The following is a 13,640-nucleotide window of genomic DNA, read 5'->3' as shown; positions in this document are numbered from 1 at the left end:
TTTTTCAATTTTCTATCTAGACTTACTTGCAATGCAGTTTCCACGGTAGCGTCGAAAGTATAGAGTATATCGAGTAGATCTCTCCGGGTCTGCGGCAAGGCGCGCGACCCTCGCAATGCGGCCTCTACGTTGCGTGCGAACGACGCGCGCATCTCTGCCGCTATGTCCAAACCCTCCTTGAGTTCGTGTATTAACTGTAAATAAATTGTTATTAAGTCATACATTTGATTGTAAGATCAAGCAAGTACGTACAGTACACGGCCGAAAATAATGAACATCGGCTTTTAGAATGACATTTCATTTTTGTAGAGCGTTGTCTCTGTCACTTATACCCATATGACGCTTCGTCGGTTTCAACGACCGAGACAGTGCTCTACAAATTTGCTATCTCCTTCTAAAGATTGATGTTCATTACTTTTGGCCGCGTACTGTACACGTAGGCACATCGGCACGCGCAACACCAATGCGAACGCAGACGTGCACGCACATAAGCCCACACTCATACGGATGCACACTCGCATGCTTGCACACACGCCACATGCAGCCATACACGCACGCATACATGCACGCGTATAAAGTGACATCAACCAATATGCCTTCGCAGCCTACATAGCAAATTGATTAATGCCTTTAGGTCTAAAGCAATAAGGCTTACGTATCGCGTACCACATAATCATATAGCGAATGCATCTTTAATAACAAAAATGGAAACACTACATTGCCATTAATATGAAATTAAATAACAATACCTGTTTGATAGTGAGGCAGGAAGGGTGTTCGGGTCGACCCTCCATCCTCAGCGAGAGGTAGTCGTGAACAGCTTCCATACAAATGCTGGTCAGCAGCAGGAAGTGGGAGCGGTACGACGGCAGCTGCATCGACAACGTCTCCTCACACCAGCAACCATATCTAGGAAAATAAATTGAAAATCTCCTTTTAGTCTTCTTCTTCAAGTGCCATCTCCTACCGGAGGTTGGCAAAGCTAACTGGATCTTGTTTACCGCTGCCCTAAACAGTAAAGATGGGCGTTATTGGCTATTTCGGGCAACGGCTAATCAACAGTTATTTAGTTTCAATACCAATATTGATAACTGTTGCCGAATATCGGTATCAGAGTTGTGTTTCAACTAATTTAATATGCGCAACGCGCAGCGGTTTCGGTAGTAGTAACTAAGCTAGCTGCCGTATCAATACCGTCTGTATAGCTAGCGCGCGCATAGACACTAAAATAAAACCAATTTTACTTTCATGAATATCGTGAAGTAATCACAACCTTAAGTTCATAGCAGCAAAGTTTAATTATAATGATCATTGACATATGTCAAACTATAGTGGACGCCTGCACGAATAGTTTGCCACAGTCCAGTTAACCAAAAACATTTCACGAAGATTGATAAACCAAAGAGGACCTTATTTCTATTACTCTAAGGCTAACTGTATTAATATTGATAGATCAAAGTGTAATGGACAAGTAATTGTACAGTTAAGCCTTAGCGTAATAGAGATAAGGTCGGCTTTGGTTTATCAAGTTCTTAGTTACTAAGCCGGTAGCCAATAACCGCTCCTTCTCAGCTTTCAGTGAAAGAAAGAAAGAGAAGGGATAATTATTGCGTTTCTAGTTACCAAAAAACCAAACAATGCACTGTCAGTTGCCAGTTGGCAGCGTTGCATTGTCAGGTGGTTCGTCATAGATGATAGGTGATAACCGTTGCTAGCTACGACAATAACGCTACGGTACGCTATAGGCACGGCAGCGGTTTTCAGTTAAGTTTAGCTATAGCGGACACATGTCTACTAAACAGTGACCTTGTACTCATGTTGAACCACTGGCGAAGGTTCTTGAGCCAGGATATTCGCCTACGGCCAGGTCTACGTCTGCCTTTTATCTTGCCCTGTATTATAAGCTGTATTTTGGGTTGCGCATAATATGGCCCAGATATTCGAGCTTTCCTTTTAGTAAAATTGGTTAATAATTGGGTAAAATCAGAAAAAAGTTATCGTAATCGTCAAAAAATTCTGCCTTTGATTGGTTGATTCGATGTTTACATTTTTTCACAGCCAATCAATAATGGGCAGAATTTGTTGACGATTACGATAACGATGAATACGCTTTTCTTATACAATTGGGGGGCTGATGCCTCATAGCTGGACACCCCCGATCGCCAAGCTTAGGCAGTTGCTTAGCATAAAAGTCGGGCCACGCCCGTTCGGTACCCTCATTCCGCGCATTCTCTTGATTTCTTAGTAAAAAAATAAAAAGTTTTTGTAAGTTCACTTAAAAATATGTTACCTGCGAAATTCATAGGTATTCCTAATAACATAATTATTATGTGTATCAGTCTTTTGTTCAGCTTCTTTGGTATCTTCTTGGACGTCTTGCGCGTCTTCTTCTGCACCTTCCGCCTAAAAATAAACAAAATATGATGAAAATATGAATAAAAAATAAAATGACGAACAGAAATAGCAGACAAAATATACAGAAGGATGAACAGAAATAGGAAAAATTATACAAAAGGATGAACGGAAATAGCAGACAAAATATACAAAAGGATGAACGGAAATAGCAAACAAAATATACAAAAGGATAAACAGAAATAGCAGACAAAATATACAAAAGGATGAACAGAAATAGCAGAAATTATACCAAAGGATGAACGGAAATAGCAGACAAAATATGCAAAAGGATGAACGGAAATAGCAGACAAAATATACAAAAAGATGAACGGAAATAGCAAACAAAATATAGAAAAGGATGAACAGAAAGTGCAGACAAAATACACAAAAGGATGAACGGGAAGAGCAGACAAAATACACAAAAGGATGAACGGAAATAACAAACAAAATATACAAAAGGATGAACGGAAATAGCAGACAAAATATACAACAGGATGAACGGAAATAGCAGACAAAATATACAAAAGAATGAACAGAAATAGCAAACAAAATATGCAAAAGGATGAACAGAAAGTGCAGACAAAATACACAAAAGGATGAACGGGAAGAGCAGACAAAATACACAAAAGGATGAACGGGAAGAGCAGACAAAATACACAAAAGGATGAACGGGAAGAGCAGACAAAATACACAAAAGGATGAACGGGAAGAGCAGACAAAATACACAAAAGGATGAACGGAAATAACAAACAAAATTGATAAAAGGTATAAATGAAGTAAAAAGTATGTCTCACCTGTGGTTCGAGCAGCGTAAGGTAGACCTTGTTAAGTAGTTTGTTGCACATCTTGTTCATGAACATCATACAGCGTCGAACGCCCTGCGTCTTCAACATCTCGAAGTGGTAGTCACTACGCACAAGAATGAAAAAAAAACATGTATGCAGTATCGTAATATCTCAGAAACTGTGAATCTTAGGTGAAAAAGTGTAAAGACAATTTTTATAGATAATTGCATGATCTACAATTTTATCCAACCTATTTTTATGATAAAACTTACCATTTGGCTCAAAAACAAAAAACTTTGCGAACATTGACCTTAAATAACTTGTTTTTGCTACCCGTAGTACAAGATTTTACGTCTCACCAAACGAAACCAAATTCGAGAGTCGAAATACTTCCGCGTTACAGTAAAATGGACCTAAACAGCTTTGAATTGAAGTCAAATAATCAATGCCACTGATTTTAATTTCGCAATGTTTCCGCTTGGAGCGCTGGCTGTAGAAGTGTAGACAAACTTGAGCTTTAAAACAAGGCATTTAAGATCCAGTTTACTGTAACGCGGAAGTATTTCGACTCTCGAATTTGGTTTGGTTTGGTGAGACGTAAAATCTTGTACTACGGGTACAGATGTCAGATCGATGGGAACTTTTCACATTTCATTCATAATGGTGTTCCGAATATTATTTTTTTATTCAGATACAAGTTAGCCCTTACTGCAATCTCACCTGGTGGTAAGTGATGATGCAGTCTACAAATACGTACAAATTTTCAGCTCTATGGGAATAACTTTGACCTTGAAAAACTTTTTTTGCAGGAGTCAGATCGATGGGAACTTTTCACATTTCATTCATAATGTTGTCCCGAATATATGTACAAATTTTCAGCTCTGGGAATTATTGTAACATTACCCCTATTTTTAGGGTTCCGTACCTCAAAAGGAAAAAGTAACCCTTATAGGTGCAACTTTCAGTGGTTATGAACACTTACCGGTAAGCGGACACCTCGGTTCGTCCGAGCAGCCTCAACTGAGCTACGTCACCCAAGGGACCGATGTCGTATACGTCGTACGACATTTCTCTTTTGTAGTTTTGTTCCCCGGATATGTAACCGCTTTCACTAGATACATTAGTATCACTGGTACTGTATGTCTCTGATATAACTATTTCAGGTGTCATGTCTCCAGTGAAATCTGTAAGACGAAAAACTTTTAAACTTTTAGGATAAAAAGGGGTTGCTTGGAAAAGATTGTTTCATAATAAACATAGAAGAATCTGGCTTCACTCGCGGAAAAACATCCTGGATGGGTTCGAAACTAGTCGGGCTTACGTCGATTAATTATGTGAGTAAAGCCGGATTCTATATCCATACTTACTTAATATTATAAATGCGAAAGTCATAAATGATGTCCTTTCCCGGGATGCAAGCTAGCTCTGTACCACATTTCATCAAAATCGGTTAAACTATTGGGCCGTGAAAAGCTAACAGACAGACAGACACACTTTTTTTTCTTTTTTTTTTTTTATTCAGGTACAAGTTAGCCCTTGACTGCAATCTCACCTGGTGGTAAGTGAAGATGCAGTCTAAGATGATAGCGGGCTATCCTGGAAGGGGTATGGCAGTTTTCATTAAACCCATACCCCTTTGGTTTCTACACGGCATCGTACCGGAACGCTAAATCGCTTGGCGGCACGGCTTTGCCGGTAGGGTGGTAACTAGCCACGGCCGAAGCCTTCCACCAGACCAGACCAGAAATTTAGAAATTATAAAATTCCAAACCCCTGCCAGGAACACTTTCGTATTTCTAATATTACTTTGGATTTTCAACCAACTTGTATAATAAAACTAAAAAAAAATTGCGAACTTATTTTTTGAAAAATGATCTAAATGTCAATCAAGTCACGCCTAAAGAATTTTTACTTCAAAAAGTTCTAAAATCTCACCCGGTTTCTCCTGTACATTATCTGTAGTATCAACTCCTCTTTTCTCGTCACTTTCTTTCCCTTTATCATCAGGTACTACTTCAATGATCTCATTACTCAGTTCATCAGGGTTCTTCCCCTGGTCATCAGAGTGATCAGATTTCCTGTCGGACTGTCCGCTCGAGTCACTGTTGTTGGAATCGCTGGTATTGTTGTTGCTAACGTTGAAACGTACTTGACATGGCCTTTGAGTGGTTGAGGATTTTCTGTCGACGAATCAAAAAAAAGGAATATTATCTATAGCTAGCTTATGCTCGCGACTTCGTCCGCGTGGACTACACAAATTTCAAACCCCTATTTTACCCCCTTAGGGGTTGAATTTTCAAAAATCCTTTCTTTGCGGATGCCTACGTCATAATAGTTATCTGCATGCCAAATTTCAGCCCGATCCGTCCAGTAGTCTGAGCTGTGCGTTGATAGATCAGTCAGTCAGTCAGTCAGTTACCTTTTCCTTTTATATATTAAGAAAGATTTAGATTAGATTTAGATAAATTTAATATTTCATCAAATAATTCGATTTAGAACTTAGGTTTGTCATGTACCTGCTACTGGGCTCCGTGGAGATCCCGTGTTCCAAGCCGCGTCGACTCTTCTCCCGCACGGTGCGCAGCATGCGGCGCACGGACAGCACCTTGAGCCGCATGTGAAGCGCCGTGTTGTACCACAGACACATCGCCTGCCAATATATCACGACGATTAAAGTTTCGCACCAATCATCAAAATCAAGAATTGACAAAAAGAGGCAGAGTTATCAAAAACAGTAGCATATTTTGATCTTTCAACATTTCACTTCTGATGCTGAATGAAAAACAGAAATGAATAAATAATATCTGATACCACCTTTATGGGTCAGGCACTTAACGCTATGGTTAGCTTGGTGTGGTATGTTGAAAGAATTTATTTATGACTCATTCACTCATACAGGTATACATAAAGTTATCCGTTAGCAATGAGCGTTGATCCGTAGAGTAGTGAATGATGTTTTTTACTGCAAATGCTACATCGTGTAAGCAAACACGATGCATCTAAACAATTAAAACACAAATCTATTACACTTTATATGTCAAGTCATAGCTACTGAACTCTACTTACTCTCAGCCTGTTCATAGTCCTGTGCGAGAACAGTGCGGGGTGCTCCACTGAAGCCGCAGTACTCGATGGGTACAACGCTATCGCTGCTTCGTAAGCTTCCAACAACTCTGCTACCTGCTTCATAGCGATGCCCACTGCGGTAGTGCAACGCTCGCAGTCGAATGATACACAGCCGAAGAGATACTCTGAAAGTGATTATTAATACATACAACGTCTATCGGTTTTTCGAACTACATGCCCTGCTCATTGCCATACCAGCTTCGCAACTCGCTGAGCTATGTCGGCCACTCTGGTCACACACATCTCTTTTCTGATTTGATCACATAGAGAAATAAAGAATGCTCTCTCCATCGCGATGGAAATCATCTCTACATAATGTTAAAAAAAATTGACTGACTTACAGCTTAAACAATTGGGTACGGAAAACTAAATTTTTCTTATAGGTTTTCTCTATAACATGGAAAGGGTTATCAGAAATTGTATCAAAACAAAGGCAGAGAGGGTCAGCTAATCTGTTTTCTGTATAATTATATAAAATTCAAAGTCCTGACTGACTGACTGACTTATATATCAACACACAGCCTAAACCGCTGGTCCTAGAGACATAAAATTTGAAGGGTGTGTTCTTTGTAAAGAGTAGGTATCCAATAAGAAAGATTTTTTTTAAATTCCATCCCTAAGTGGGTTCAATACGGGTTTGAAATTTATGTAACATAAGCTAGTCACTAAATATAAATCATGATGACAGAAATTAGTTACCTTCGTTGTTGTCTTCAACATTTAGTTCTTCAGGTTGATTCGAAAGATCTTCGAGTGAACCTTCGATGGGAGACAGGAGCCGCGAGCGGTTCCTACAAGGGTCTGGATTCTCGAACCTGGGATATAAAATTACTATTAAAAATACAGAAAAACAAGGAGGAACAAGAAATACTTCAAGTTTATTTTGGAATCTCGCAAATTCCTTTATATGTTGCCCGCGACTTCGTCCGCGTGGATATAGGTTTTTAAAAATCCCATGGAAACTGTTACATTTTCCGGGATAAAAAGTAGCTTATGTCACTCACCAGGTCTTTATCCTGGATAATCAGAGTTCCCACGGGATTTTTAAAAAATCTAATTCTACGCGGACGACGCGCATCAGTTAGTCCCGACTAATATTATAAAGGCGAAAGTTTGTATTTGTGTGTGTGTGTGTTTGTTACTCCTTCACGCAAAAACTACTGGACGGATTTGGCTGAAATTTGAAATGGAGATAGATAATACCCTGGATTAACACATAGGCTACTTTTTATCCCGGAAAATCAAAGAGTTCCCGCGGGATTTTGAAAAATGAAAATCCACGCGGACGAAGTCGCGGGCATCAGCTAGTTTTAAATAATATCCAGTACGTTTCTACATGTAGTTTTTACTCACTTGTATTCATGGATCCTTAAAACGATGACTGGAATCATATTCCGCTGGGTGCACAGGAACTCGTCCTGTTGGCTGAGGCTTCGGCCAGCCAACTTGGCCTTCAGCTCCAGCCATATGAGATCCTTTAGCTCATTCTGCCACACTTTCTCTTCGCGACTTAACTGTTCAAAAAATAATGAAAACTCAAACTCAAAATATTTTCATTGTTAAGTTAAAGTCCAGATTTCTTTTTTGATCTAAAAGGGGATTGCTTGGAGCCACAGACCACACCACCTATAGACGCCTAATAGACGAACACCCCCGCTCGCCAAGCTTAGGCACTTGCTTAGCATAAAAGTAGGCCCACGCCCGTTCGGTACCCTCATTCCGCACATTGTTTTGATTACGTGACTTTTAAGTCCACCAATCACAACAAAGCATTCTCCCTTGTCCCCCGCCAACATTTTAGGATTTTGTTTGATGACAGAGCACATAGAATTTTAAATATAAATATTTATAAAAAGCATTGCGATGCAACAAACGAGGTGGACAAAATTTGCCTCAGGCTGAACTTTGCCTATCACAAACTTAATGCCACGACTGCAAAACAACAGGACTTTTTTTTCTTCAAATAGAATATTTTTACTATTAAATAGCACATATATCATTTCTGAACATTCTGGGGCACGCGTCCATACAATTTGTGTAAGTTTTAAAGTTTTTTGTCCATCTCCTTTGCGCTCGGGCGACCCAGGCTACCGCTCCCGGTCGCAAGGATTCCACCTAGAAATGAGGATGTGGAATACTAACCTGGCGTCTGCATCCTTTCTCGATATTCCCCATATTGATGAGCATGCTGAAGGTATTGTGGAAGTTGACTCTGCTGGCGGGTAGGCCGTCATCTGCGCATCTCTCCTGAACATCCTCTTCGCATGCCGCTTGACACTTCAGACGGGAAGTGAGCGACATGAAACGGCTGCAGGATTCCACCTAGAAATGAGGATATGCTATTTACTGAGTTTGTTGTGGACTCTTCTCAGGACCTGGGCGCGTTTGGAACCCTCGTAGCTTTAGTTTTAAGTTTGCGTAATAATTATCACCACTATAATCTTACAAATCTAACACCATACCAGACCATCAATAAGAGTAATTTATTACCTATTTTGAATAAATCATTTGACTTTGACTTTGACTTTACTCCATTGATAGAGGATTTACTTCTATCACGATATCGTAATCGAGTTTAAAATCGAAGACAATACAGCTAATTCGTGGTGTCAGGTCGTAGGGCGTTTCTGCACTCATTCAATTCCACCAGATATGCAACTAGCGTGGCCCCCTCAGTCCCTCTCGCTCAAGAAGATTTTTTTACTTGTGAAATGTCATTCCTTCTACACTTCACGTTGTTTGCCAAATACTCACGTACAAATACATTTTGGCAAACAAAAAAAAGTGGCCACGGTGATAAGGACAAAACATAACTAATCATTTTGTCACGTTCTAATGAAAGCTTAAATGCATTTAGCTATCTCGCTCTAACAGGCATTGTCACAATAGGGCTACTTCTAATAGTCCTTGCAATTTGTTCTGAGTTCGATTCCTATTTTGATGGATCCGTCAAATCACGAATCAAATGAGAGCACACCACGAATGTCACGCGTACACGTTTTGTATGACGGCCACTGCGAATTCACGAATCACGAAAACGAACCGAATACGACTAAGTGCACAAACGCCCTAAAATGTGGTCACTTTTTAAAATACATCATCATCATGATCAACCTATTGCCGGCTCACTACAGAGCACTTCAGGAGCACGTGCGTCGGTGTTTTATCGACCTCCATGCAGGGAAATTCGCCTGTCTGGAGTTTTATAATACCTTTGCCCAACATAAACACTTACCAGAGTAGGCACAGCGGTCTGCGGACTGGGTGACGGCAGGGAATCTGCCCTGGACTCTCTTTGACTGTCCTTCCAATCACGGTCCCTTGATCTGTTTAGTTTTAGACCACAGCGTCTTCTCGGCCGCTCTGTAGTATACAAAACTTTGATTGAAGACAAGAGTTTTTTAATCTTTAGGTATGACTAGCTTTTGCTCGCAACTTCGTCCGCGTGGACTACACAAATTTCAAAGACCTATTTCACCCCCTTAGGGGTTGAATTTTCAAAAATCCTTTCTTAGCGGATGCCTACGTCATAGTAGCTATCTGCATGCCAAATTTCAGCCCAATCCGTCCAGTAGTTTGAGCTGTGCGTTGATAGACCAGTCAGTCAGTCAGTCAGTCAACTTTTCCTTTTATATATTTAGACTAGCTTATGCTCGCGACTTCGTCCGCGTGGACTACACAAATTTCAAACACCTATTTCAGCCCCTTAGGGGTTGAATTTTCAAAAATCCTTTCTTAGCGGATGCCTACGTCATAGTAGCTATCTGCATGCCAAATTTCAGCCCAATCCGTCCAGTAGTTTGAGCTGTGCGTTGATATATCAGTCAGTCAGTCAGTCAGTCACCTTTTCTTGTTATATATATTCAAGTAGCTATATGTATATGACATGTTTTAGGATCGTAACTTTTTCAAAATATCACCTGGGGGCGTTGGCGAAGGCACGTCGTCCAAATTCTTGCCTTCGACTAGCATTTTCTGCAAGCTGGTTCCAGATTCATAGATATTCCTGAAAATTCGTAAACTCATTTTTATAAAGATTTTCCTATTATTTTAATTTAAATGAGGGGTACGTAGCACGATTAATACAATGATTTTGAAATATCAAATTTTAGACCCAGTTGCATGGGTCAAATGGGAAATAAGCCTTAAATCGATTCTCCTAATAATTATGACTTTTGGAAAAATACTGTGACGGTAATATTGTACTCAATCTAAAAAATTGTACTTAAAAAAATCTCTAAAGTAAACTAGTACTTACTTAATATACCTAATAAGAGTTCCCATGGGATTTACAAAAACCTAAATCTACGTCGACGAAGTCGTGGACATCATATATTCATCCCTTACCCAAAAAAAACGCGAAAAAAAACATTAAAAAATCCTATAATTTTGTAAAAGTTTACGACATATTGCAAATAAAACATCCGACTGACGAACGGTGCGTAAGTAGGCCACTCGGAGTCAAAGTCGCCTCGTAAGCAAGTCATTGACCTGAGTTTTGCACGATATACCTTGCGAGTTTGACAAATACTAAATCACTAAAACTACAAAATGAGGAAAATGGTTATTAGTATTGGATTGTGTTTAGATAGTAGATATAACAATATCGCTAAGTTTTTGCTAGCGTACTGGTTACATCATGTATAGGCTACTTTTTATCCTGGAAAATTAAACGGTTTTTTAAAACCCAAATCCATCGCGGATTTACTGATCTGATCCATACTGATTCTGAGCACAACTAAATTTTAGAGCATTCGCAGCCTTATTAATATAATATGAAAAGCTTTTAGCTTTAAGCACCCACCATCAATCAATGTAAATGTACATGAAAGCAAATAAATAAATCTGAATCTGAATATGAAAAGGACAGACATAGTTTGACAGTTTTAAGTTTAATTTAGAGCCGTCAAACCTCGCGACTTTGGCTGTCAATCGCGAGCGTATCGTTTGTAGCGTGCACTAAAATGTTGAGTATGTAAAATTCATGTTCCGTCCTTTTTTAGCAATATTAAAAAGAAGAGGATGCAGATACTCAAAATTTAGTTTAGCGAAAAAGAAGAATCGGCGCCATTATCTGGTCACGAAATGAATGCCCCCATCGCACACTTCATGTATCTATATCTATCTATCTTCTATCTTATATATATATATATCAGTGGCGAAGGGTGAAAATCTGATAAAGGGAAGCCGGAAACGTACTTACCTAAAAGAATATCAGCTGTTCGATCTTTGTTTTCAAAACTTAATTTAGAAAACTTACTATCGTTACGTAACAAGAAATCTGTTAAACAACAATCTATGTGAATTAAGGCCATTTCTGATTTTGGCTTACCAAACTGAATCAAAATTACCGTAAACTTACCACTTATAAGTTATTAATCACATCCCCAATTTATTATATCAAAATAAAACACCACTAACAACTTAAACAAACAAGCATGGCCGCTTCACAAAAACAAATGTATCAATATCAAATCACCCTTCAAAATACAAAATACTCAAAATAGTAGCATGTACCTGTTAAAACAATAGTATTAATATAATTTTTAATTTGGAGGTATTATAGGGTAACTCGGATCCAACCGAGTTATTTACGTCAAATTTGTCTGACCTGTCAGAGTTCCAAATTCGTATTCGCTACTGGGCCAGACTAAATTGGTGTGCTCTTTATTAGTCGACCGTAGAGCGAGACAGACCTAGTTCGTTCCTTTCGCTTTCGCTAGAGAAATGAAAGAGATAAATACTAAGCAAAAATCTAACTAGGGAATCCGATATTTTACGGCTTGTACGGTGTACGACTGTAGGTGTATGTTACTTACATTAGCTGTTATGTTTTTAACTTAAATTAGTACTTAATAACAACAAAAAAAAATTAGCATTTGTGACGATCGAACCTTTGTATTTACGAATGTATGTGTGAAAATTTATGTGAATAGTACCTACTTACGCTATATTATGCCAATTCTTAAAGGGAAGCCGATAGGAATCGTGTTATATTGACTCTTCGCCGCTGATATATATATATAAAAGGAAAAGGTGACTGACTGACTGACTGACTGACTGAATGGCTGACTGACTGACTGACTGACTGACTGACTGACTGAATGGCTGACTGACTGACTGACTGACTGATCTATCAACGCACAGCTCAAACTACTGGACGGATCGGGCTGAAATTTGGCATGCAGATAGCTATTATGACGTAGGCATCCGCTAAGAAAGGATTTTTGAAAATTCAACTTCTAAGGGGGTGAAATAGGGTTTTGAAATTTTGTAGTCCACGCGGACAAAGTCGCGAGCATAAGCTAGTTATACATAAAGTGGCGAGATAATTGGAAGTGCTCATGGGGCAATTAGTTAGTCGTCCTCGGACGAGTGCTGATAACGTATCAGTTGCTACACTGATACGAGTCTCGCTTGCATGTCTGCGTGATTCGTCACCAACTATACAAATGTACGATAGAAGCAGGCGTTACTTTGCGGAAGTCCATGATATACTTACAAGCACAGAGAATTCAACCTCAAGAGTAGAATAGAATAGAATATATTTTTATTCAAGTTAACTTTTACAAGTGCTTTTGAATCGTCAACTAGTTTAATTTACCACTTGTTCGAAATGCCGTTCCTACCGAGAAGAACCAGCAAGAAACTCGGCGGTTGCTCTTTTCAAGTGATCAATTTACAATATTATTATACCATACTGTACAAGCAATTGCAGCCCCGTGCAATGCTGGAGCGAGTACGTATATACAAGGTTTTGCATGAAAACAAAATCGTAAAATGTTGGCGGGGGACAAGGAAGAATGCTTTGTTGTGATTGGTGGACTCAAAAGTTACGTAATCAAGACATTGTGCGGAATGAGGGTACCGAACGGGCGTGGGCTGACTTATGCTAAGCAAGTGCCTAAGCTTGGCGATCGGGATGTCCGGCTATTAGGCGTCTATAGGTGGTGGTATGTGTATACAAGGAACCACAAGCTAAAGGTGAACGCACACTTATCCGAGCCGAACGCGTCGAACGAAACGAATTTTAGAATTCTGTATATGAAATCTCGCACACTTCTCAGCGTCGAATCGTCCGAATCTGCACAAACCCCAGAAATCCTAGACGAATTCGGATGACGTCATCAGATTCGGCGCGGTTTATGCGGTCGACTCGACTGATGCGCTCGCATTCTATCAGTTGCATACGACAGAACAACGCGCGAGTACTATTTCCTCATTGTTTAAAAAAATAAGTGATTCTAATTTGAGTCGATTTCGGTGCGGATTTGTGTGCGAGGCCTCCTTGACTTCGATTCGTTCGACGCGTTCGGCTCGGATAAGTGTGCGTTC

The 13,640-nt window shown here is 39.6% G+C and overlaps 2 protein-coding genes across 3 annotated transcripts in view; one reads left to right on the top strand and one right to left on the bottom strand.

The window, feature by feature from the left end:
* ChT (choline transporter) overlaps positions 1-13,640 on the top strand; it is a 447,845-nt gene that overhangs the window by 197,605 nt on the left and 236,600 nt on the right. The gene's annotated exons all lie outside the window — the stretch shown is intronic.
* Positions 1-13,640, bottom strand: part of Mekk1 (mitogen-activated protein kinase kinase kinase 4) — a 39,716-nt gene that overhangs the window by 20,174 nt on the left and 5,902 nt on the right. Inside the window, exons 3-15 of the mRNA XM_069501294.1 lie at positions 10,226-10,311; positions 9,541-9,668; positions 8,448-8,627; positions 7,659-7,819; positions 7,005-7,120; positions 6,246-6,430; positions 5,696-5,829; positions 5,115-5,359; positions 4,162-4,363; positions 3,189-3,303; positions 2,291-2,403; positions 750-909; positions 27-194 (exon numbers count right to left, since the gene is read on the bottom strand). Coding sequence (XP_069357395.1) covers positions 27-194; positions 750-909; positions 2,291-2,403; positions 3,189-3,303; positions 4,162-4,363; positions 5,115-5,359; positions 5,696-5,829; positions 6,246-6,430; positions 7,005-7,120; positions 7,659-7,819; positions 8,448-8,627; positions 9,541-9,668; positions 10,226-10,311 — 1,993 coding nt within the window. The remainder of the gene's footprint in view (positions 1-26; positions 195-749; positions 910-2,290; positions 2,404-3,188; positions 3,304-4,161; positions 4,364-5,114; positions 5,360-5,695; positions 5,830-6,245; positions 6,431-7,004; positions 7,121-7,658; positions 7,820-8,447; positions 8,628-9,540; positions 9,669-10,225; positions 10,312-13,640) is intronic.

The sequence above is a fragment of the Maniola hyperantus genome, chromosome 10 (assembly GCF_902806685.2).
Source record: "Maniola hyperantus chromosome 10, iAphHyp1.2, whole genome shotgun sequence".
Taxonomy (NCBI): Eukaryota; Metazoa; Arthropoda; class Insecta; order Lepidoptera; family Nymphalidae; genus Maniola; species Maniola hyperantus.
The sequence above is the reverse complement of the archived record's forward strand: the minus strand, read 5'-3'. Positions and strand labels throughout refer to the sequence as shown.